The sequence below is a fragment of the Hemicordylus capensis genome, chromosome 5 (genome assembly GCF_027244095.1).
Source record: "Hemicordylus capensis ecotype Gifberg chromosome 5, rHemCap1.1.pri, whole genome shotgun sequence".
NCBI lineage: Eukaryota > Metazoa > Chordata > Lepidosauria > Squamata > Cordylidae > Hemicordylus > Hemicordylus capensis.
In genome coordinates, this window is record NC_069661.1 from 6,911,443 (window position 1) to 6,935,605 (window position 24,163).

The following is a 24,163-nucleotide window of genomic DNA, read 5'->3' on the forward strand; positions in this document are numbered from 1 at the left end:
AAGATTGTTCCATGTAAACAAGAGATAAGATGACTGGCTTTGGGCTTGGAGATGCCTTTCGCCCCTGCTTGGAGATGCCTTTCGCCCCTGGTTTTGAGTGGGGCGGCATAAAATATCACACATTTAAGCAAGAGCTCTTGGTTCCTCCGATTCAGTCTGATGTCTGGGTGTAGAGCTGGGTAGGTCTAATGGAATGTTTGCTTTGGAGAAGTGAACACCAGGAATTTGTTTCAGTTGGGCTACTCATTAGCTTTGCAATTTCCCTACCTTTGCTATCCCTTGAAGTTTCAAAATCAACTACAGAAAACTTAAAACAATGTCATATCAAGACATGTTTCAGTAAATGTTTCAGTTTCTCGGGCTGGGAAGGTGTGCCACTCCCCCATCTAGGAAATGGCACACACACACAACCGCCTTCCAGCAACAGCCATGTGCCTGAACACCTGTGTGGCAGGTAGGAGTTCATCAAGCAAAATGCCCTTCTCTGCTATATCTCTGTACCACTGGAGGCTTTGATTGCTACCGTTTGCCTGTCATACAAGTATTTAAAGCAGAGGATCCTTGCCAGGAAAAAAAAGGACTACTGGATACATCATTGTCACATTTGCAGGGTTTTCTCCACAACCATGAGGGCAAGTAACTTCTGATTAGGCCTTGAATCAAACTTGGGGCTGGGGCTTAGTGGTAGAGCATCTGCTTTACATGCAGTAGGTTGCAAGTTCAATCCCTGGCAGCATCTCTGGGTAGGGCTGGGAAAGAGTCCTGCCTGCAACCTTGGAGAGCTGCTGCCAGTCAGTGTGGACAATGATGAGCCAATGGCCAGATTCAGTATAAAGTCTTATATTCCTATTTCCCACCAAAACACTCAAGATGGTGAAATCTCTTGCAAACTAGGAAGGCCATCCAACCAGTCCTCTCCAAATTGTGTGAATGAATAACAAAATGGGAAATGAAGATAAATGGCAAACAAAGGCATCTCTTTGCCCTGGTTTGCCATTCCCCACCTACTCTGCAGAGGGAGAAAAACAGAGTGGAGTGGGAGGAGAGGGGTAATGGGTGCAGAAAGAGCTAGCATCAGGCCTCACCAGCTGAAAATCACCCCCATCCAATGCTACTTCTCAGTACAGAAGCAGACCATTGACGTTTTCTTACATGTGACTGCATGTAGTTTGGCCCTAAATGTAAAATTATGTCACTGGGGGCAAAAACTCCTATCCGCATATACACTGATAGGGTCAGAGCTGGTTCTGGGAAAGAAAGAAGGGGTTCCCAACCTGTGGTCCTCCAGACGTTGCTAAACTACAGCTCCCATCATCCCTAGTCACAATGGGCAACCGCTGTTCCAAGTCTGTCTGGAAACGGGATACACCAGAACCGGCCACACTTGGCCACTGAGTCCATCTGTTCAAAGCGAAGGTGGGTAAAGGCCTTCTGAGGTTCCCTCTTCAACATCAAATAAATAATTTCCCATTTGATACTGACGTTTTACACCTATCAACCAGCATACAGGGGCTGCTATAATGAAATAGTCACTGTGTGCAGTATTTCAGAATTACCAGTGACCTGTCCTAAATGCCCCATCTGTCTTCCAGCTCATTCCCTTTACACCTGCTTCACTTCATGGTTATTGCCGTGGTCAGCAAGCGTGCAATGTGGATCAAGATGAGATCTCTCTCTCTCCTGCTGCTGCTAAGGAGTTTGTTGGGAGCTTATTGGCTAGCATACTGTAGTGTTTTTGGTTAATCCAGCCATTCATCCAGGCCAGTTTTTGAATGGGCCTTTAGATACTTGTAGTCCAGTCCTGGAGTAGAGGCAGGGCTAACAAAGAGCCCAGAAAAGTAGTCTGCACTTGCCTCTCTGCACATCATATCTGTCTCATTAAGCCGTTCATATTCCGGATTCCACTCCACTGTCTTGTCCTTGCATGCCACAACTCTTTCCTTTGGATTCTACACATACAATGCATTGAATAGGACAAGGAGCCTTTTAGCATCTCAGAGATTAAAAGATATATCAGCGACAGCCCACAGTATTGCAGTGCCTGAGGTCAGGGGCCTAATACTGCCAGGTGATGGAAAGACTAATCTCCCCCACCCAGGTTTCTGTAATGCAAACCAGGTTGGCCCCATCCTCCACAATTAAATCGTGGAAGGTAGAGGTTTTATCCTGGACCGGCCTGGCATTAAGCAGGCCAAAGAACAAACTCGTCAGACAGCCACCGTCATTCCACACCCTGCAGCTGCTGTGGCTGGCTTTGTTGATAACCTGCTAGAGGACAATTATGTTTCTCCAGTATTACTTGACCCAAAGAACCACCCACGTTAGGGTTGCCAACATTTCATTGCCAGGATGCAGGACACAAGTTTGTCCCTTGTGTATGCAGTGGCAATCAAGAGCCTGAGTCTCATTGACATATATGTACTTGAATTATATTATACCACTTTCTAACCAAAAACTTCTCAGAATAAGAAGCTGCTCGACCAGCCACCAAAATGAGGGACAAATGCTCAGCACCAACATTTCATCCCTGAAATGAGGAACGTCTTGTGTAATGAGGGACAGTTGGCAACCCTACATCTTGGCTTTGAAACCAGTGAAGGACAGGCTATGTCAGGGCAAATGTTTATTTTTTTGCTTTTTTAAGAATGCATGTCCCACCTCCTTTCAAAAGAACGTGAGGCGGCTTACAATAATAAGGGATAACACAATAACAGACAACAAACACACTAAAATGATAAGACAAGAAAAACAGCCTCCCAAACAAGCAATATCCCCAAAGAGCAGAACACAAAAGTTCAAGAGGGAACAGGCTTATAAAAGCTCCAGGAAAGCCTACCAGCAAGGACACAACCCCAGCTGTCACTGAAAGGCAGGTAAGGAGGGGAGTATATCTGAAGTTCAGGTGGAAGGGAGTCCCAGAGGACAGGGCCAACCACACAGAAGGCTTGCCTGTGCTTCACCTCCACCAACCGTGCCTTAAATGGTGGTGGGGCATGCAGAAAACCTCTCTACTAAAGAGCTTAGGGCAGGGGTCCTCAAACTCTCAGATATTGTTGGACTACAACTCCCATCTTCCTCAGTTGAGGAAGTTGTCCAACAACATCTGGGGACCCAAGTTTGAGAACCTTTGTCTTAAGGGCCAGGCAGAATCAGATGGGAGCATATGATCCTTCAGTGTCTCTCTAGAATAGATCCTAAGCCACTGATCACTCCTCCTCCCATATTTTTATCTTCATAACAGCCCTGTGAAGCAGGCCAGGCTCAAATAGGGCCTCTATGACGTTCCCCTTGGCAACCAAAGAGCGCCCCCGTAGCAACCGCGCGGCGCCACCTGGCGCTCACGCCTTGGACCGGAGCATGCGCAAGGAAGAAAAGCCGCCAGGGAAGGCGCCACCTGGAGGCCTTGTGCCGGTAAAGCCGAACTTTCAACAGCAGCTGCGCGGAGGACTCCTCAGGTTTTGCGAAGAGCTTTCCTTACCCTTGAGGAAGTTTAGCCCTAGCCAGCTTCCGTAGCCTTCTCGCGGAACTACGGCACTCGACTCGGGCGGTGCCGCGTGACCGGAAGCGGCCCTGTCGGGGAGAGAGAGGGCTTGCTGGGAGCCGCGAGTCGCGGTGGCTGCAGAGCAGGGAGAGGTGAGTGGCTCCGGGTGAGTAACCGCGGGCGGGCCCGAATCTCCCTGTGGGGAAAAGGAAAGGGGTGGGGGTCCACTGAGCGGGTGACGCAGCTGGGAGAAGATGACGCATTCTAAGGGGGGGGAGATATATGGAGCCCTTCCCAACACACACGTCACAGTTGGCTCACTTTGGCCCCGCCCCCGCGCGACACCTCATAGTGACGTAGACGGCCCGTTCCCGTCACCACGCCCCGCTGCATGCCTGCGCCAGGTCAGGTGTGTGTCTGTCCGGGCCCCCACCCCACCCCCCTTCGCGCTTCCCTTACTTTAGGGGTTCTCCAACTTGGGTCCCCAGCTATTGCTGGACTACAACTCCCATCATTCCTAGCCGCAATGGCCTTTGTGGCTGAGAATGATGGGAGTTGTAGTTCTGCCACCTCTGGAGAACCCCTGCCTTGTTTTATTTTTAGTAGACGTTAATCTCATTCTGTTTGATCAGATCTCATTGGATTTTTCAGAAGTGCACAGAAAGACGCTTATGTTGAGGCAGACCATTGATCCAGTTAGGCTTAGTCTTGTCTATACTGACTGGCAGGAGGCTTCGCCAAAGTTTCAGGCAGGAGACTTTCCCAGCCATCCCTGGAGATGCTGCCAGAGAGTGAACTTGAGACCTTCTGCATGCAAAGACCTACTATATGCAAAGCAGATGCTTTTTCCTTGAGCTACAGCCCCATTCCTTTATTTAAACAAACAAACAAAAAAACTCCACTCAGTAAAGCATCATGAAATATGTTCGTTTTTTATTGGGAGTTTTCAAAGCAGTGGACTGAACATTAAAAGAGGACTATTGCAGTAAATGAAATCAGTGCAGATGCATAACAGAGCAAGAAAGGCAGGGAAGCTGAGTTCCACGTGCCTGCTGCAATATCAAGGTCTTGACAACTTATGTAAATGTGGGGAAAGAGGGGATGTGCCGGAGTTCTTCAGAGAAGGCATTTCTGGGGGGAAACATTCCTCTGGTATCCGCCAACCATATACTTTGTGGTAGTGGTCTTGAGATCGGGGCCTCTGAAACTGGTCAAAAGGCAGGTTCCTACTGATGAAGTTTCCTACTGATCCCTACTTATTACAGAGATAAAGACATAAGATAAAGATTGAAGAGTTTCTTTATGTTGGCATTTTGCAGAGGCCATTGGGATCTGCTTGTAAACACAGCTAGGTGGTAAAGATGTGCACGAATCAAATGTGAAGGGTCAGTTTGGTTAAGAGCGAGGAGAGCAGGTTCACCACAGCTTCCTGCTGCAGCGTTGCGCTCCCCAGTACCTTGCATGCAGTCGCATGCTGAGAGTCCATGTTTGCACTGCCATGTAAGGGGTGATGGGGTGTGTGAAGCCACAGCAGGAAGCTGGGGTGAGTGGTGGAGGAGCAGGTATGGACCTCTCTCCTTGCTCTGAAAGGTTCCCAAACTGATCCTTCGAATTGGTAGAAAATATCCCAACTAGGTAGATGTTTGCTTAGAGAAGGGCAATGGCTGTTCATTTTGTAGACGTATTTGTAACACCATCGTTTGGAAACACGTAATAGTTGCTAAGTGTTGCACAGAAATGAAACAACAACAGCAGCAACAAAAACCCCATAGGTTTCTACCTGCAAGCTTATGGTGGGGGAGAGAGAGAGAGAGAGAGAGAGAGAGAGAGAGAGAGAGAGAGAGGGAGAAGGACTGGAGGGAAAGGTGGTGCTTTGCATATAATGAGAGTGCAAAAAGTGAGAGTTATATACATGAATTAATAAGGGAATAAGAAAGAAACAAAGAAAACTAAATTGTTTATCGGGGAAATGCAAGAGAGAAAAGATTAGTTTTTAATTTTCCTTAAAGTGATGGAGGGGGGGGAGCCAGTTATTCAGGTTTCTGCAAATAGGGGCTGCAAGAGAGTACTTCTATTACTCCAAAGTACTTGTATTAAGAGCATAGAATTATAACTTGAAGCTGTGTTACTCATCTTATCCAGTATTATCTATTCAACAAGTGGCAATACTCACAGGTCTTGGGCAGAGAGGGGCCCTTCCCAATCTGCTACCTGCAAATCTTTTAAATGGAGAAGCCAGTGACAAGCATGCATAGAGTGTGCTCTGCCAAGAACTACTGCAGGCCTTCTCCAAACATATAATTGCACAGCTTCGCGCGTGTGTGTGTGTGTGTTTTGGCTGCCCCAGGACTGCAATGAGTAGCTCTATCGGCCAAGCACCTTTCTTCCCCGCTAAGACAGCTGCTGTTCTCTCATGCCTGCTTTGTCCCTTTCTCTGTCTATGACATATGCAAAGAAGCTTTGCTGTGGCAAGTATGTGCACACTTCAGGCTTCTGCAGTTTCCCATGCCAGTTGTGTATAAATATGCCTGGCAGTCACTCTGCATGCCTCTGTGCCCTGCGTGTATCCTTTTCCTCCCAGCGTTTGGGGTTGCCGGGACTCTGCCCTTCCTTCCAGGGGCAATCTCTTGATCTTGGACTCACCCTGCACCTCTAGAATGTAGTGCACTGCAACATCAGGGACAATCCCCTGCTCCCAGTTCCACACTGGGGAGGAGGATGTGTGGGATCATCCCGAGCCCTCTTCTTCAGCTTGAAGCTGAAAGGGATGGTGGGATCTTGCATAGCTACTCTATGTGAAGCAATCTGAGCACCTCACAAATACAGCTTCAAACAGCCCCCAACTTTCCTCTCAGTATTGGAACTGGAGAGTGGACCGAGATTGTCTTCACAGTTTCTTTAGGCTTCTGGAGACCTTGGAAGCAGATGCAGGGATGATCCTTGTTTCACTCCACAGCTTCAAGGTTGGGAGCAAGACTGAGACTTTTCATGCTTGCCAGAGGGTGGAGCCCTGGTGACAGTTTAGTAATAATATTTTCGAGGATTGCATGCAAACCAGGCATTAGACATAAAGTAAGACTCTGGCCTTGCCTTCAGGTTTACAGTCTAAGAAAGCTGAGGTGCATGAAGCAAGGGAAATGCCTCCTTTCACTTGCACAGGTCTATCAGTTGAATGCCTCTGATTGATCAACTACAGTTTCAGGCTTCTATGCACTATAGAAAATGTTTTGCTAAGTGCATTGCACCTAAACACATTCCATCCACCATTTATCTTGTATCTGCTTGTCATAGACCATGTTCACTATATGTGGTGTTCTCCCTGTCACTGGACCTGAGTGCCTCAGACTGGCATGAAGGTGTGCCTTCAGGTGTGGAAGTTAAAGATTTAACTCAGAATCGTGTGCACGTGCAACCTGAGAAAAATGCTTATTCCAGTTTTGGGGAAGAATTCCCTTGCCCTGGAGAATAGCTTACAAATGTGAACTTAGCAAATAATGAAACCTCAGGACGGTGTATACGTCTTCAGGTTATAGTTGCTGTTTAAAAGCACAAGCAAACAGGGAACCAGGCAGAGGATTTTTCTGTCGGTACGGTTCTGCAGTGAGTCTCAAGAGGAGACTGGGCAAGGCTGCCTGACTGCAACACTGGGTTGGTACTGCAGCCGGTGCTGTCTGATGCAGCCCCTCCCATTTTGGCCAGCTTGGGCTGCCTGCACTGTATGGTGATCTCGTTGTGCCACACGGGTAGGATTTGTGTCTCTTCTGCTTTTGAAACAGAAGCACCTATGCCCAAAGGTGTCATTCTGCCACAGTGTGTGGGCTGGTGCTGCATCCAGACCGCCGTCCTCTTCTCCCTGTCAGCGATGTCTCTGCAGAGCAGGGGCCAGAGAACGGCTCTGAAGCCTGTTGATGCAGTTCTGCCACTGACGCAAGACAGGGCCAGCCCTGGAGCTGCCTGCATAGGAGAGGCTGCTTTGAGTTCTTCAGAGGGAGAATGGGATGCATGGTTGAGAGAATGATGGTGAGTCGGCTAAAAGGCATGCTGAGTTAATTCTCTGCCCTCCTTTTCCATCTCTGTACCTGCGGTGAAGGCGCCAGATCGCCCCAGCACAACCTAGTGTTGGCGAATTTAGGCTGTATAGTGGCAAACCCTTTGGGGTGTTCCGTGCAGACTGCAGACATTCTTTTTACAATGCTAGGGATGTGCAGCCGTGGAAGCTCGAGGGTCACATCTGGCTACCCAAAGGCAAAATGCTTTCATTTTTAAAAAAGCAGGCAGCCTGTAGCAATCAGGGGCTTATTAGCAGTTTACTTATGGGGAGGATTTGGTGGTTTCCCTATAGAAACTAATTGCTGACCAGGGCTCTCTACCATGGCCTAGTTCAGACATGAAAACCGTTGTTTCTCACTGCATGGAGCGTTGGAGGACTGCAGGATTGTGTACTCCCCCCCACCTCCACCTTTTGGGTGTGTGAAAGAAGCCTTTTGCTTCATAGTTAACCATGGTTCCATGTTACATCCAAACTCGGGGACTGCTGTATATTTCAAAGCACAGAAAAATACAGAAAAACAAACCAGGATCTGAACCTGTTGTCTGATCCTGATTTTTTTGTCCCTAAGTGTACTTATGCTACAGTTCCTCAGGTTCGTACATAACATGAAATTCTGGTTTACTTCACAGCAAAATTTTTGAAAATAATCTTTCTTGTTTGTGAAAGGGGGCTGGGGGCGGGGCAGATCATGTAAGCCTGTGACTCACCAGGGCTTGTTCGCACAGCAGGAAACCCTGGTTTCCCAATATGTCTGAACTGGGCCTACATGTATTGAGTTCCAGGCATATGTCTCATTTTTTTAACCTGCTTATCTCGTTAACATGCTGCTGTCTTTTCTGAATGTTTTGCCCAGTGATTCACCTTGTCTGGGTAATAATGTTTGAAGATGCTCAAAAATAACGTAAAACTCTGTTTCTTCTGCATACCTTTCAGCAACATGTCCTCCCTACTCCAGATTTTCTGAGTGTTTTTCCTGCAGCAAAGCAGGTAAAAGAAGCCTGTTATTTCCTGTCTGCATAATGTTTATGCCACAGCAACATGGTTTTATTTTGCCAACTACATAACTGGCTAGAAACTAAAGCAGTCTCTCTAGAAATGTGGACTCTCAGCCTTTCTCTTCTCCCACCCCACTTACTGAACACCAGGTGGCAGCAACATACTTTTTATTTCGTCCAGGATTGGTTTTGAAGGTTCTGTGATTCTTCTTACAGATGTTCTCTTACAAACATAAAGAACCCTATGTTTTTTCCTTGCATGCAGGGAACGTAGCTTTGGGGGTGACTTTCAGTTGCGAAACAGTGTGAGGGGAAAGTCAAGAAGCTTCTCTGTGCTTTCTCCCATCACAGCCCCTTGGGCTGGTCAGCCACTTCTGCCTTGTCACCTCAGTGGCTGCATTTTGTAAAACAAAAATGTTGATAGAAACATTGCAGAAGGACATGAAATATGTCATTCTGCCCTCAGCTTGCAGTTCACCTGGGATTTGTTCATTCATTTGGATCTTTAGATTATTAACCTGAGCCAGGTAGACAGCCATATTAACCTCTGTATTAACCCTCCACATGCACCAAAAAGAGGGGTGGGTGGCATAAGATGTCAATAGATTGTGGGAGGCTTCTATTTGTGATAGTTAGCAGTGAGATTTGCAACACGAGGTCAGGGAAGCATTTGCATTTACAATTCCTGGCATCTACAGGGGAAATGTGGGGCTGCGAAAGGCATTCGCAAGAGCCCTTGAAGGAGCCTCTTTAATCTTTTCAGGCTCAGAACCTACCTTTATCCAAACATGCTTCAAGTTACCCTCTGCTTAATTATTGGTCATATATGTGTATGAGGGCAGTGCTGTTGGTACAGCCCACCTTGGGTCAGGTTGCAGCTCCATTATGGGTCACAACCCGTCAGCTAAAAACTGTGGAGTAGACCAGACTAGTGATCTGACTTGGTGTGAGGCAGCTTCATCTGTTTATGAAACCCTGAGAGTTTGAAAGAAGAGCTCGCAGAGGTGGAAAAACCCTTTTAGGGAATTTCTAGTTAGGGTCAGCAACTAAGTTTGAATCTTTGGGTGTGTGACAGTGAGCAACATCCAGATAGACTAATGCTGCCCTCTTGTTTGAATGTTGCTTCAGCACAGCTATTTCCCCCGATTCCCCTTGATACCTTGTGGAAATATGCCCCGGAAGGTGGGGGGCAAAGGGGCAAACATTGGGAGCAGCAGAGGAAAGGGGAGGAATCAGGAAAAATCATTGTGTGCAGGTAGCATTCTAATGCAAGGTTTGTCTGGATGGTGCTTTGTGTGTTGACATCTTCCGCTTTCTTTCTCTCTCACACACCCTTTGACTGCCAGCCAGACTATTCCTGCTCTTTGTCAACTGTGCTGCAGCATTTCTGTTCTGTTCTGCTCTAGCTGCATTCTGAGTATTGGCTGGCTTCTTTCTCCCTATTATCCAGGGCAAAGGCTGTCTTGTTCTGATTATACAGTGTTGGAGTAAAACAAAGTTCTGGCCTAGAGCAGGACAAAGGTTCCGTTGACAGAACCACGGGAGAGTATTTTCCCTCCCCAGGCCAGCTCATCAAGGGCAGGGTTCCTTCTAAGAGCAAGAGGAAAGTGCTGCTATGACACGGCTGGTCAGTTCCCGGCATCCTCATGGCCAGTGCAGTCAAAGTCCGTCATTTGGCACAGTTGGTGGAGGAAGGGTGTCATCACGATAATGTAATTTCAACTTGCTTTAATGCTTTGGCCGTTTTGCGGGGAGCGGGTGTATGGTGTAGTACAGCCAGGCAGGAGGTAGCTCTCAGGCTTATCTGAAGCAGCTCTTCAGGAGGCTGGTCTTGCTTCTCCCTCGTTTTCCCTTCCAGCCCATCTTGCAAGTCTGTTTGGTTGGCTGAACAGGGGTGTGGCTGCGCCATTTTTAATCTCCCTCTTTGGTCAGGATTGGTTTAGCTTTTTCTCTCAACTTCTCTCCATTGCTTGTCCCACAAAGCAGCCTCTCTTGCTCCCCTCCTGTCCTGCAACAAAATTCTCCAGGAATTCAGACGCGTTGACGTTAAAATCCCTCATTCTGTCAATGTAAATTTTTGTACGAGCTGCCATTTGGGGACTGCCTCAGCCTCTCCAAGCTGCTTTTTCCTGTTGGTAGCACCCAAAATTCTGGCCGAAAGGAAAAAAGGGTGGCTCCCAGAAGCCTTCATACTCTTGCTATAGTGGATGCAGTTCCTAGCTTGAACTGGGGACACCTGGATCCAAACTGCTGCAGAGCCATGAAGCTCACGATGTAAGGCACCATCGTACACGAACCTAGCTGCACAGGATTGTTCTGAAGGTACAAGGGGGGAAATCCCATGTACATCACCGTGAGTGCTGCAGGTGGACAATCTGTGGCTGTCCGTAGGTAAGGCCAGGGTGTGATCTGGGGGTGTCTAATGCTGCAACAGTAGAGAAGCAAAGGCAGGTCTTGAGAAACTTTCTTTGGACACTTGACAAAATTACCAGACTTAGTGATGGACATTGTGGAGGGGCAAGGGTGACCGGGCTTCTCTTTATCCCCTTTACAGGTAACATGCTTAGAACAGAAGCAGGGTTGCCTGGGGCAAATAAAGATGTTATTAAATAGTTAGCTTGACGGGAGCAGAGCATCTGTGCGCTAGTCGATTTCCCTCCCCCGCCCCCCCCACAGCCCGGCCCTCACCCCAGAGACTCCCTCACCTGAGCCCTGCTCCTCCTCCTCCCTCGTCGTCCTCACTTTCTCTCTCCCCCCCTTCTTTCTTTCTCTCTCCTTCCCCGCCTGCCCCCTCTTCCCTCCCCTCCGGCCGCGGTGGCCCCATCCCCGCCTTGCACACACACCTTTCCTCAGGGCTCCCCAGTAAGGCACGCCATTCGCCTGTGCTCCTCCGTGCCCCTCGGTGATGCCAAGATTCCCTCGCAGGGGCTGGCCATACTGTGGGTGCTGGTGCTGGGCTGGCTGGGCACTGCTGCTGCCTCTGCCACCACCTCCGCAGGCCCCTCAGCGCGTTGCTGACTCGGTCCCAACATGACAGCTGCTGGGAGTGGATTTTCCGGAGAGCGTGCGCATGAGCAAGAGAGAGCATGTGAGCTCTCGCGGTGCCCTGATTGGTTTAGCACTGCAAGGGCGGGGCTTGCCACAGACCACCTCTGGATCTCCTAGCCTAGGCACCATGGCTCCCTGGCACCTGGGGTTTGTCAAGCCCTGAGCAAAGGAGACGTGAAACTGATCCGTGGCTGAGTGGGAGAGCACTTAGAGCCCCTTCTGGCCATTATGGGCTTTTTAAAGGAAAAGGCAGGGCAGGGTTTATTCTGATGTGCAGCTGGACACCTCTTGTTCAGCCAGGAGCTAGGTTTTGGTGCAGTTGGGAATATGGGGGTTTCATAAGGATCAGAGTTGTTGGAAAAGATGGGGGGGGGTCTCACTCCTCAGCTATTGTTTGGGAAGAAAGATAATCTCATCCATACTTTGCAAGATGCCTATTTTCCCTTCCTCCTCTTATTTCTCTATCCTTCCCTCCTCCCTGTGTTTCTTAAATTCTGTATTCGTTCTCATTTTTCTTCCTCTCTGTTATGTTTTCCTTTTTTTCAATTAGAAAAAGTTTGGGAGGTGCTCACAGATTGGGGGTGGGGGAGCTGCACCATATGATCCATGGCACTCTGTGATTGCTTGCCCCACATAACCATACAACGGGGGTGTGAGCAGTCACCAAATGGCGAGGGGAAAGCAGGCTGTGACCTCCCAAATCCTACAGTGCACCACATGAGGAATGCAGTGCACTGAGGGATTTCCCCGCCGTCGGGCACTCTAGCAGCCCAGCTCTGTGGCTGCTTAGGCTGCAGGCAGCCTGAGCATCTACATGACTGGGGGAGTCGGGTGCGCTTGCACCCTTCTACCTCGGTAAAAGCCCGGAGGGAAAACCCAGGCACCCTGGTGAAGCAGCACCAAGATCAGTCCCAATCCCGTGCTTCACACAAGCAGTTCTACCCAGGTAGGGCTGTGCATGCCCAGGTAGGGTTGCTCATGTGAACAGCTCTTGGGCAGAGAAAAGAGTTTTAAGTTTGCGGGCGGTGGAGGGAGATCTATACTGCTTCCAGAACACGGGTTGAGCCTTCTCTGCCCACCCCACCCCTGGTTACATTTTCATTACAAGCTGGTGCAAGTGGTGTGCCTTTTTTTTTTTTTTTTTAAGAACTTTACCTGCCCGGTTTTGTGACCATCACAGCAGTAACTCTGCATTGCATGTGAAGGGTTGGGTGGTTTTCTGCCCTAATGCTTTTTGGCCTTCTGTAGACTTCATGGGTCTCCATGCATTTTCAGAGTCTTTTTTCTTTTCTGTTCTTCCTGTTCCATCCTTACCTAACACTGGTACAGTCATCAGCTCTCCCCCTCCGCGCCACGCTTCAGGATGCTAACTCTTCTTGATAAACCAATAGTTGTCCAGCTCTACCACTGTGCTTAAAGTTTTGAATGAGAGATCTTTCAGACCTCCAAACTTTCCTTATGCTCCTGTTTTGTACTGACTTGTCTTTGACCTTGCTTCTTGGAAGTGATGGCGGTTCTGTACAGCTGATTGAAAAATCTAGTGAAGCTGCTCCCACCTCCGCCCTGGTGCTGCTGTTCCCATAGTAGCTCCGTACAGATGTCAGATTTCCTGATCTCCAAGGCCTAATTGGGAGATGTTGCAGACCAGGACACTCTGCCCTCCCTGACTCTTGTGTGGATGTCCATACCACCACCACCACCCCTTTCCTTGCTTTGCTATTGTAGTTTGCCATTTACCAGGATTACCCCAAACCATGGTTTGCAAACCCTCTTCAACATAGTTTGAAATCATGGTTTGGAGGCAGTGCTGGTTAGTGCTAACCATAGCAGGTTCTGATTCAGCCAGAGCCACAAATAATGGTTATAGCAAAGCATGGGAGGTGGCGAGGTGAAGTCCACAAGGGGGAGGGAATGAGGCGGGCACACACAAGACTCTGGCATCTTCTCAGTCTCCGAACCATGCTGTGGGGATCAGGAAATGCAGCCTTTGAACCAGAACAATCCAAATGTACTGTTGGATTGAAAGTCTCTCATCTCTTGCTATGTATGACTCCTGGAGTCATAGGAAATCTGTTGAAATAATACGTTCTGTTGGAACAGCCAAGCCAGTTTGTTTAAAAGCTGGATGTTTCTGAATTTGGTGAGATGCTTCTTCAGGCATGAATCCAGAGCTGTCTTCTCTTGCCAGAGCCATATGGGCTGTAGCTGACTCAACATCGTGGTCTGCCCAACATCCCTTGTGTTCTTGGAGCATGCATGTGGCCATTCCTGTGCGTACCAGAACTTATTATTTTCTTGTCCTGACTTCACTTCTTGCTTGGAACATCTGTGCCCAAAGAAGAGCCTGGTAAAGTTTGAAAGTGTGCAGCTTTTAAACTGTGGATTGGACCAGTCAAAGGCATTTCAGCCTCTTACTATTTCCTGACACTTATTCAGTGCCATGACTGCCTTCAAAAGGCCTGAAGGATTTGGAATGCACTCATTCAACTTACAAGCGGTACGGTGCAGGCTAGAAATTGTGAAGAGGTTTTAACCAGTGTTAACATGAAGGATTTGAGATAACTTGACGCAGATTCTATGTACACATGCATTATTGCATGTATTTAAACTGAGCCATGTGCAACCTGTAGTAACTAAATACCTATTTGGTTACTAATATTTAATTTTTATAGTCTTGTTTTAATTTTTCTTTGTGAACTGCCTTGGAATTGTTTTAATGAAAGGCAGTATACAAATTTAACAATAAAATAAAATTAATAAATATTTCTCCCTCAGTGTAGGAGGTAATCTGCTAAAAAGGACTAATTTCCACCAGTTGCTCCTAGCAGACAGTAAGGTTTCAGGTGCATAGGAACATATGAAGCTGCCATATACTGAGTCAGACCATAGGTCCATCTAGCTCAGTATGTCTTCACATACTGGCAGCGGCTTCTCCAAGGTTGCAGGCAGGAATCTCTCTCAGCCCTATCTTGGAGATGCTGCCTAGGAGGGAACTTGGAACCTTCTGCTCTTCCCAGAGTGGCTCCATCCCATAAGGGGAATATCTCACAGTGCTCACACATCTAGTCAGGTAGAGTTTCAGGTAACAGGAAGTCTGGCCTTCCTCCCAACAGGCAATGGGAGCAGGATCCCCATTTCCTTTCCTGACTTGCTTCTGGTTAGGCACACCAGCTGGAGCTCTTGCTCCCACTGCTACCTGGCCTTCAGTCTTCCTCTTCTTCAATTCTTCTCTTTGTGGTGGAGAGTTGAATTCCTCCTATCCTCTTCTCTTTAAAAGAAAAAAAGGGGGGGAGCCTTTATTTGGTTTCTTCTGTCTCCCCCTTTCTTTACCCTCTATGGATCTGTCCCAGGCGGGGGAGACTTTGACCGGTTCCCTCTCTGAGGATCCTGGTTCCGAGGCGTGAGACAGGGCCTGTATCAAGGCCAAAGCCTCCAGGAAGTGCCGCCATCTTGAGGCACGGACACGCAGCACAGGCCAAACCGAAACTAAAAGCAGGGCAGTCCAAGGCGGGCCCCAGGCAAAGCGAGCGCATTCTGCTGCAAATAGTCTGCAGCAACTTGCCTGCCACTCACATGCAGGGCAGAATGTGGGACTCGTTATAGGCCACTTTGCAGTCACTCCAGCTGGCCAGCCAGCTTCTCCTCCACCCCCACGTAGCCCACTCGCCTGCACCACTAGAGTTCTCAATTGGGCTGCTTGCAGCCGCTCTGATGTTGCTGCCACCAGCCCACCACTGCGCTGCCAGAGCTGCCAGCCATTTGCTCTCTGCCCACAGTCTCCTTGTAGACTGCGCCAGCCATGCCGCTCATCCAGTCAGCAGTGCCCCTTGGAACATGTGGCTTGGGTGAAGCCCCAGGGCCTCTCACCCAGCCGCATAGTGGGCCGATGGCTCCACTCCCCACTGACACTGGTGCGTTCAGCTCTGCCAAGGTTTCTTACACTCCCACCCAATCTTCACTGGCACCGTGTTTGTGTGGCAGCAGCAAGGACCTAGGTGGTCACCAGCCACCTGAATAGGCACCACACAGCCTCGCAGAGGTACTGTGTGGTCTCTCTCAGCCCATCAATGCCCCATTATTTCTCTCAGTCCATCAAGGAGCTGGCAGCTAAAGAATTGAGGACCCAGATGCATAGCCCTATGGATGCCCACCCAACACTCCCTAGCCCCCTATCAGGCACATTAGACCCTATTCAGGGAGAGAGTGAGGGCATTTCAGGGAGAGAGTGAGGGCCCCTGCAGGTTGACACTAGGGGCAGATTCTTCTTCAGGTAGCAGCCTTGATAGACTGGGTGGACCTCGCAGTACAAGAGGCACTGCCACTCATCTTCAGGTTCTAGAGGAGAACCCCAGAACCCAGACACTCTTTTTGCACCACACTACCCAGTAGGGACTTTCTTCGCCCTACCACCTCTACTACCACGGTGGTGACGATCCCAGTTTCTGAATCTGAGTTGAAGGGTATGGCTAACCGCATTGCCGGGATGAGGAAGGTGAGCTTTCTGAGGAATCATCGTCTCAGCCGGCTAATTCTATTTCACGTTCGTTTTCTTAAGGATGCCTTTGAGGTTGTCTTGGCTAAGGCTAAGAGAGTCCTTAATGCTTCTTCTACCCCTACCCCTACAGAGCCATTGAACAATCCGCCCAGTCCTTGTCACAGGATATTTTCCTGGCCACCAGTCACCAACAACCGGTTGTTCCCTTCACCACCCCACTTTTGCAACACTATGCTTGTGGAGTGGGCTAGCCCGACTTCTGCTAAGCAGGTTGGTTCCTTTAAAAAAACAAATTCTATGTCCTGCCCGGCAGAGCAATGGTGGAACTCTCCTTCCCTGCCCTTGATGTGCCGGTTGCTGCCCTTGTATCTGGAGCGGTCATTTATTAGGACTGAGATGAACAGTTTAAACCACCTGAGGACAGGAAGAATGACACCCTTCTCCATAAGTCCCATGAGGCATTGGCCATGGCTATCAGGGCAACAACCCCCACATCCATTCTCGCCAAGGCCTCTGTGCTCTGGGTAAAGGACTGGCTCTCAAATGTAGAACAGGTCAAACCAAGCTACGCCAGGGCATGGCTGCCACCTTTCGGTGGGTCAGGTTTCTCTCACCCGTTTCCTCTACTAACTCAAGTGACTGGTTGTTTTTTTCCCCCTGCCTAAGTTACCTTGCTCGCTTCCTTGTATATAGGTGGCCCTCATTATTTGTGGGGGTTCCATTCTTGCCTATAGGAGCAAATACGATAAACCATGAATAATGAAACCTTACCCCATGGGAATCCAGGGGGTAGGTTCCCACACACACACAAAAGGGCTAAAAAGCAGGGAGGAATATGAAGAGGAGGCAGAAATAAGAGAAATAAAGCACTGTACATTGCTCTTCAGGTTTCCAGCTCTCCAGCAATTCCTCTGATTTTCCACTGTATCTATCTATATTATTTTTATTATTTAAGAGCCACAAAATGGCTCTGCACTGTAAAATTGTGGCCAGAAATGACATCGGAGGTCATTTCCATCCACTCAAAACTGCAAATAGGTAAATTTTAGCCTATTTTTATACTGCAGATAAAGAAACCAGGTCTCTAAGACCTGTCTGTGGATATGCAGAACCGTGGTTGTTGAAACCGTGGGTAACAAGGGCCACCTGCATACAGTTTCTGTACTACGGATCTCCATGGAGCACAGCAGTGCTGGAACTGGGCGTCCTGCTCCCACTGCCTGCTGGGAGGAAGACCGGACTTCCTGTTGTCTGAAACTCTACCTGAAAACTTCCCGTCTGCTAGGAGCAAGTGGTGGAAATTAGCCCTTTGTAGCTGGTGACCTCTTTACTCTGAGGAGAAAGAACAGTTCATGGTAAGACCAACGTTTCTTTCTTGTTGTGAGGCACCTAATCTTCACTTATGCAAAACACTTTGGTTTTTGTGTTTGCCTGGGGGATTGAATAGGACTATTGGCTGCTGAGTTAGTCAACTTTCTAAAGAAGGTCCCGTGTGTTGTGATTGAAGCACTGGTTAGATGTTGCCAGTCAGAACCTATCTTGCTATAGTGTTAAAGGGTTAATAAAGGGAGAAAAGAAAAGAAAGCCCATCAGGACAGGTGGAAGCCACTCATTCTTCATCTGCCCTTTTTTGCAGTACCTGGAACCACTTCTGACCCAGTAGCTTTGGCCATGGCTACAGGGATAATATGCCGAAGATGCGCAGGAAGATCCTGCAGGACAGCCACATTTTCTACTACAACCAAGGCTGCGAGCAAGAGGATATTCTTCAGAAAAACAGAAGAGGGCCAGAGCTCCAAGAACACAGGCAAGCATTCTAAACCTGCTGTCATGCTCAGACTGTGGAATCCTCCCGAATACAAGATCTCTCTCAATCCATCAGCCTACGCAGGGACAAAATGTGTGTCGCATGAGGATGCATCAAGAAGTCTCAGTGGTGGGTCACTTGAAAGTGACTACACTAGAATCAGTGCCAAACAGATCCAGAATACATACAGCATTACCTGCTCACGGAGGCTTTCATGCACAAAGAACACACTATTGGATTTGGAAAGCAATAAGGCTCTCTTCACCCCGGCCAGCCTGACACAGCTGAGGAAAGTGGACCCTGTGGAAGATGATGGACAGACTGCTGATGTGGAGGCCTATGATACTAAGGAAGATCCCAGGGTATTTCAGAAGCAAAGGCCCGAATACAAATTTCTGTGCTACAACAGATCTGAACCCCTTCAGCCCCTTTCCATAGAAGAAGGTAACTTAATTCTGCAAAACGTTGCTGTGCTCAGAAGCAGCCTGAAGCCAGGAACCATTGCAGAGTATTTCTTCAGACTAAGCTGCTTGACAACAGAGCATCTTGAAATCATGAGTTCCAATACTAGATTTGCTATGCTGTGTCGCTATGGAGTTGAGAACATACAGCTATTTGATATTTTTGAGCTTGTGAAAATTTTGAAAGCATTTGTCTGCTTAGCCATTCCACCCACCCACTCCATGTTGAAGGTGTATGAAACTGAGTGTTGCCGCCGAGCTTCGGATATGAGCTTAGATCAGCAGCTGATGGTAGCTGACCTGTGGCGTTGTTTGAGACGCAGCGTCCCTCAGTACTTGGATACTGTATTCAGCTATGTTAACTTGCACTGGACGAATCTCACTTTGCCCCAGCTAGTTCAGTTAGTCTACATCATAGGTGAAGGCCGCAAAGCCCCTGAAGATTTGATGAAAAAACTAGACACCTTGGTGCTGAAGTACTTGCACTCTCTCAACCTAGAAGAAGTGGGCGCCATTTGCCTAGGATATTTCAAGTCGCGCAATGGTCTTTCAGAACAGACGATGCGAAAAATTGGAGATAAAGTCTCTGCCCATTTGGCAGACATGAGCAGTTATGCCTTAGTGAATGTCCTCAAGATGTATCGTTACACTCATGTGGATGATATGGACTTTTTGGAGGAGCTTGGGAATGTAGCTCCTTCACGGATACCAAGTATAGGCATTCAAGGTGTCATGCATATAACACTTGGCTGTTCAGCTCTGCATTATCTTGATGAAAGGATCATGAATGCTGTTGCCTCTTCTATACCTTCCAGGGCCGCTTATTGCCGAAGCAAAGATATTGCCAAATTATTGTGGTCGTTTGGAAGCCTGAACTATGAGCCACCCAATGCAGAGGAATTTTATGCCAGCCTCGAGGAACAGATGCACATAAAGTTACCTGAGTTTCAGAAATTCCCTGAGCATCTCCTCACTGCCTTGTTGGCTCTAGCATTTGCAAAGCGTTTCCCAGATGACTTGATAAACTATGCTCTAAGCCCCAAGTTTATCAGATTAACCAGAGGGAGTAAATTTGACCTCCTGAAGGACTTGTTCACCCTTGATGGCACAGTGGAGATTGAATGTCCCAGCTACACAGGGAATCGCTTAGTGCCGCAGCTCAGGCAAGAGGCAACTGAGATGCTGTGGAACTTTGCCAAGAAGGAGATTTGCCTGAAGCCTGAAATCACGGACGCGGTCTCTCTACTGGAAGATATGTTGGGTGGGCCCCAGTATGTCAAAAACCACATGATCTTGCCTCATACCAGATCAGTTGATCTGGAAATTCATTTGGACTCTGGCCAGAAACCTTTGCCTTTTAATGCAGAAGCTGTTCCAACAAAAAAACTTGAGCTGAAGGAGAGTGGAGTACCTCTTACAGATGACTTAATGAATCAGCTCTTAAAGAGGAAGTCTAGCAGCCAGACCTCAGTAGATGATTGTGAAAACAAGATAGAAAAGTGTACCCACAAAAGACAGGCACTGCAGGAACAGTCTTTGTCCAGGTGGGATCCTGTCATGTTTTCTGATGGAGTTCCGCTCACTGGCACCATCTTGAAAGCATTGACCAAATCAACAGCTTCTTGTGAAAGTCCAGCCTTTACGGTGCAGCCGCATGGGGTAATGAAACTAGCCATCCAAGTGTCCAATAGGAACCACTACTGCTGTAGTTCAAAACGCTTGCTGGGACTGCACAATATGAAAAGGAGGCAGCTCTGCCAAATTGGGTACACAGTGATAGAACTACCTTTCTGGGAATGGTTTCACTTGCTCAGACGCAGCCGTTCAGAAAAACTGAGCTATTTGCATCATAAAATATTTGGCTCTGTGGTATAGGAGGGAACCGAAATCCTAAAAGGCAAACTGGCATGCTGATGTCCTTTTGGTTTCGGCTACCGTCTTTGGGACACCATAGACAAGTGGCTTTCCAGTGGAACATAAACTTAGACTTTCTCTAAGCTACTTAATTCTAATTTAAGCATACCCCTTTCAGGGTCTGCAACACCTACACACACGAATCAGCGTGCTTGCTCTTTGTAAATGGTTACTACAGTGATTTTCTTGTAAATAAAAAAAAATTCCCCTAATATAACTTTTATCTTCTGCTTGTTTTTTCCCCCAAAGAAGCAACTGGCATATTTTAAAGGTCAGCTGGGGTGGGTAATACTCTTCAAGTATTAATGATGGCAGTATAGTCTAGTGGCAAGATCTAGATTTAAATTCCAATTCATGCATAGCTTCAGCAAGTCTTCGGCATGAGAGTGGATGCCTGCAATCTCTCTTCCCTCATGTCCAAAGAAGGAGAGGAACTACTAAATTGGACCCCTCCTCACCTTTTTTGTTCCTGAGTTGTAAAATGGAAGTAAGTTTTACCCACTTAATAGGGTGGGTTTTGAAGATAAGCAGGAGACACTGGTACTTTAAAAGTTCTGTTTAAACAATATTTTTACTATATTATTAGTATACTAACGCCTAAGAAACAATCTTGAATACGAGAAACCTTTGGGGTGACAGTGAATGTTCATATGAGCACAATATGATTTTGCAGTCCCTTATTACACTTGAATCACTTTTTGTGCCGAATAGTTAGTGTTTGTGGGGTTAAAGGTGGACTTCCTATTGTTTCAAATGGATGATCAGAATATATTACGAGTTAAGTAATCTGCTTTGATTGATCTTGAACACATAGAATTGTTTCATTTCATTCATATATAAAGTATCTATCTATCTATCTATCTATCTATCTATCTATCTATCTATCTATCTAGTCCAAATCAAATCAATCATTCATACACACACACACCCTGAACCAAGGGACTCTTAAATAACCAGGAATAAGTAATGTTGCAAATACCCCACTTAGATTCCCAGTCACAGATTAGGTATTTAATATTTAGATTTCATTTGATATTTACATGCAAATCTGGAGTTGTATAGGGCCCACTATTGCCTTACCTTTGTGTTAAGAGAGCAGTTCCTTACGAATCTTGGTCTACAATCCCCCGCCCTGCACATTTCCCCTCTGTCAAGACTTCCTGCTAGCTACCTAGTGCCTCTTCAGAATGCCTTGGAAAAAGAATACCACCACACACACACACACACACACACACTCTGTTTGGGTGGGTGGGTGGGTTGTGAACAGTGTTCCCTCTAACAGGGTTTCCCAGATATTGTTGACTACAACTCCCAGAATCCCCAAGCAAAAAACCATTGCAGCTGGGGATGCTGGGAGTTGTAGTCAACAATATCTGTGAATCCCTGTTAGAGGGAACACTGGTTGTGAGCCTCGCTTAAAACTAGAGCTGGGCTGTGAGCTTTTGCTTTTGAGTGATAACTGTTTTATAAGTCCAACATACACTTCATTTGTTCTCTGTTTATTCATTTGCCCTAATAATAAACGGAATGTTTTGGTAGCATCACTCTTGAATGCTGATATGTTTTAGGATAAGTGGCGAGAGTATGCAGCTGTGGCCGCCTGATCTAGGTTTGTCAGTAACTACTCTGCAGGTATCTCAACCAGGCAGGAAAGCATTCCTAAATTACCCCATCGCTGCTGACATGCGGCCGATGATAAGGCAGGTATGTGCAGTCAGTTCACGTTAGTAAATGGTTTTTAAGGACTAGAATGCTTTGCATGCCTTGTTCTCATGCCTAAAGGAGTTTATTGTGGCTTGGTCTTGGATGTGACAGCTTTTTGACTGGTTAAAAATGAAACGTTCCTTTGGTCTTGGCTGAGCTTGGTGCTAATTGGCATATAAGCAGCCTCCAGGAATTTGCAACCTACCCCTCTCGCTGGCTTGCAGAGTCCGAATGTAGCCCTCTTCAGGCATGATGTAACTGTCTATAGCAGGGCCGCACATCTTTCGCCCTCCAGCCGCAGTGGCCAGAAGATGGGAGTTGTAGTCCAACAGCTGGATGGCCAAAGTTATGCAGCCCTGGTGTATAGCATAATGCCTGAATAGGGCTTTCCTGTCACTCCAATAATTGATAAACATCTCCCAGTGCTGTCTACATAATGGAATTGCTCTACGTTGGTCCTCACTAGTCTTCAGTATTACTGTCCAAAGCTGATATCCTTCTATTCATATTTTCCTGCATCATTCATCCCCAGAAGGTCCTACTTTTCCAGTACTGCACAATCGGAATTAAGAGGTGCTCTTATTAACTGTAGGACCCAAATTATTCATTAGTAAGCCAGAAACTCAAAAGGGATGACTCTCCTGTGATGGTGTATATTTTTCTCTGTACTTCCTTAGACCACCTAAATATTGGTCTATAGTTCCATCTGATATGAGAAGAAGAAGAATTCCTGAGGCTTGGCATCTCCTGTGTGTTCATACGGTTGGTATATACAGGAGTTCACATTCTGGCCAGGTTTCTTTAGCCAGTCATGCTTTGTGGCTGCTGCCCCCTCCCCTGAGTGCTCTTGCATGTTCAGAGGATCCTGAGAAGAGGCAAGAGTTGGTTTCAGACTTCAGGCCAGACTCTGAAGGTGTTTGGAAGGAGCAAGAACAGCTCTTGCTCCTCCTCCAAAAGCCCAGGTCCAAGCGACACTGACCACTTCCCCTCTAAGAGTGGCAGCCACAAACAACGGCAAGAAGTACATTAGTGGAGACAAGCTCTAGAGAGAAGAGAAGGTTGGTCTCCTGGCTGGAAGGGCTTGAGAGAACGTGGGGGAGGGCTCACTTCTGCCAGGCTGGGCACCAGGGATAAATAGCTGCCAGAAAGAGACTTGTGTGGACTGCTGGCAACCACGTTTGTGAGCCCTCCTCACCACATTCTTCACATGTTTCCCCCACAAGGAGGAATGTGTTCAGTGAAGCCATATGAGGGCTCTCCAAGCTGTCCTTTGCTCTTTTTGGAGAGGAAGTGATAGGAACATAGGAAGCTGCCATATACTGAGTCAGACCATTGGTCCATCTAGCTCAGTATTGTCTACACAGATTGGCAGTGGCTTCTCCATGGTTGCAGGGAGGAATAGATAGGGCAATCAGCCCTATCTTGGAGATGCCAGGGAGAGAACTTGGAATCTTCTGCTCTTCCCAGAAGAGCCCAAATGACGTATTTGCTATGAAACTGAATAACATGTTGTTCTGAAGAACATTTTTAAGAGTATAAATGTATGCTCTTTGTAATGGTTCCTTTGTCCTGCACATTGGCATTAGCCAAAGCAGCACCTCTGCACTTAAGGCAGAATAAATCTTTGATATTAAAGTCCTCTCGCCTGGGCTGGTATTTGGGCTCCATCTCCCCAGGAACGAACCTCCCCTATTGGGGTCAGGGTACCCCGATACATCACTTACGCTTCTAGTCTTCCTTTTTAAATGCATCCAGGGCAGACCCTGCTTATCTAAGGGGACAAGTCATGCTTGCTACCACAAGACCAGCTCTCCTCTCATGAAGTCAGAGGAACATAGCTGCTATATACAGCTTCCATTGGTCCATCTAGCTCAGTATTGTCTACCCAGACTGGCTTCTCCACGGTTTCAGGCAGGAATCTCTCTCAGTACTATCTGGGAAGAGCAGAAGGTTTCAAGTTCCCTCCCTGGCAGCATCTCCAAGATAGGGCTGAGAGAGATTCCTGCCTGCAAGCTTGGAGAAGCTGCTGCCAGTCTGTGAAGACAATACTGAGCTAGATAGACCAATGGTCTGACTGTCTATGGCAGATTCCTAGGTTTCTATGCCAGAGAGGGAACTTGGAATCAAGATGCTCTTTCCAGAGTGGCTCCACCCCCTAAGGGGAATATCTTACAGTGCTCACACATCAAGTCTCCCATTCATACGCA

At 47.5% G+C, this 24,163-nt stretch overlaps 2 protein-coding genes across 7 annotated transcripts in view; both read left to right on the forward strand.

Moving 5' to 3' along the window:
* Window positions 1–3,493: 3,493 nt before the first annotated feature.
* FASTKD5 (FAST kinase domains 5) lies at window positions 3,494–20,469 on the forward strand. Of its 2 annotated transcripts, none has more exons than XM_053257559.1 (2): window positions 3,494–3,633; window positions 17,707–20,469. In XM_053257559.1, the coding sequence occupies exon 2, from the start codon at window positions 17,742–17,744 to the stop codon at window positions 20,211–20,213; it is 2,472 nt and encodes an 823-aa protein (XP_053113534.1). In that variant the 5' UTR covers window positions 3,494–3,633; window positions 17,707–17,741; the 3' UTR covers window positions 20,214–20,469. The 2 variants fall into 2 exon arrangements, with proteins under 2 accessions (XP_053113534.1, XP_053113535.1); XM_053257560.1 differs by having other exon boundaries at window positions 3,577–3,647.
* Window positions 3,499–24,163, forward strand: part of UBOX5 (U-box domain containing 5) — a 32,977-nt gene continuing 12,312 nt past the window's right edge. The window contains exons 1-2 of one of the 5 annotated variants that reach the window (XM_053257564.1): window positions 3,572–3,633; window positions 8,466–8,519. The gene's annotated coding sequence lies outside the window, so the exon portion shown is untranslated. Of the gene's footprint in view, window positions 3,648–8,465; window positions 8,520–24,163 lie in introns of all 5 variants that reach the window. The other 4 variants (XM_053257566.1, XM_053257561.1, XM_053257563.1 and 1 more) reach the window with 4 other exon arrangements.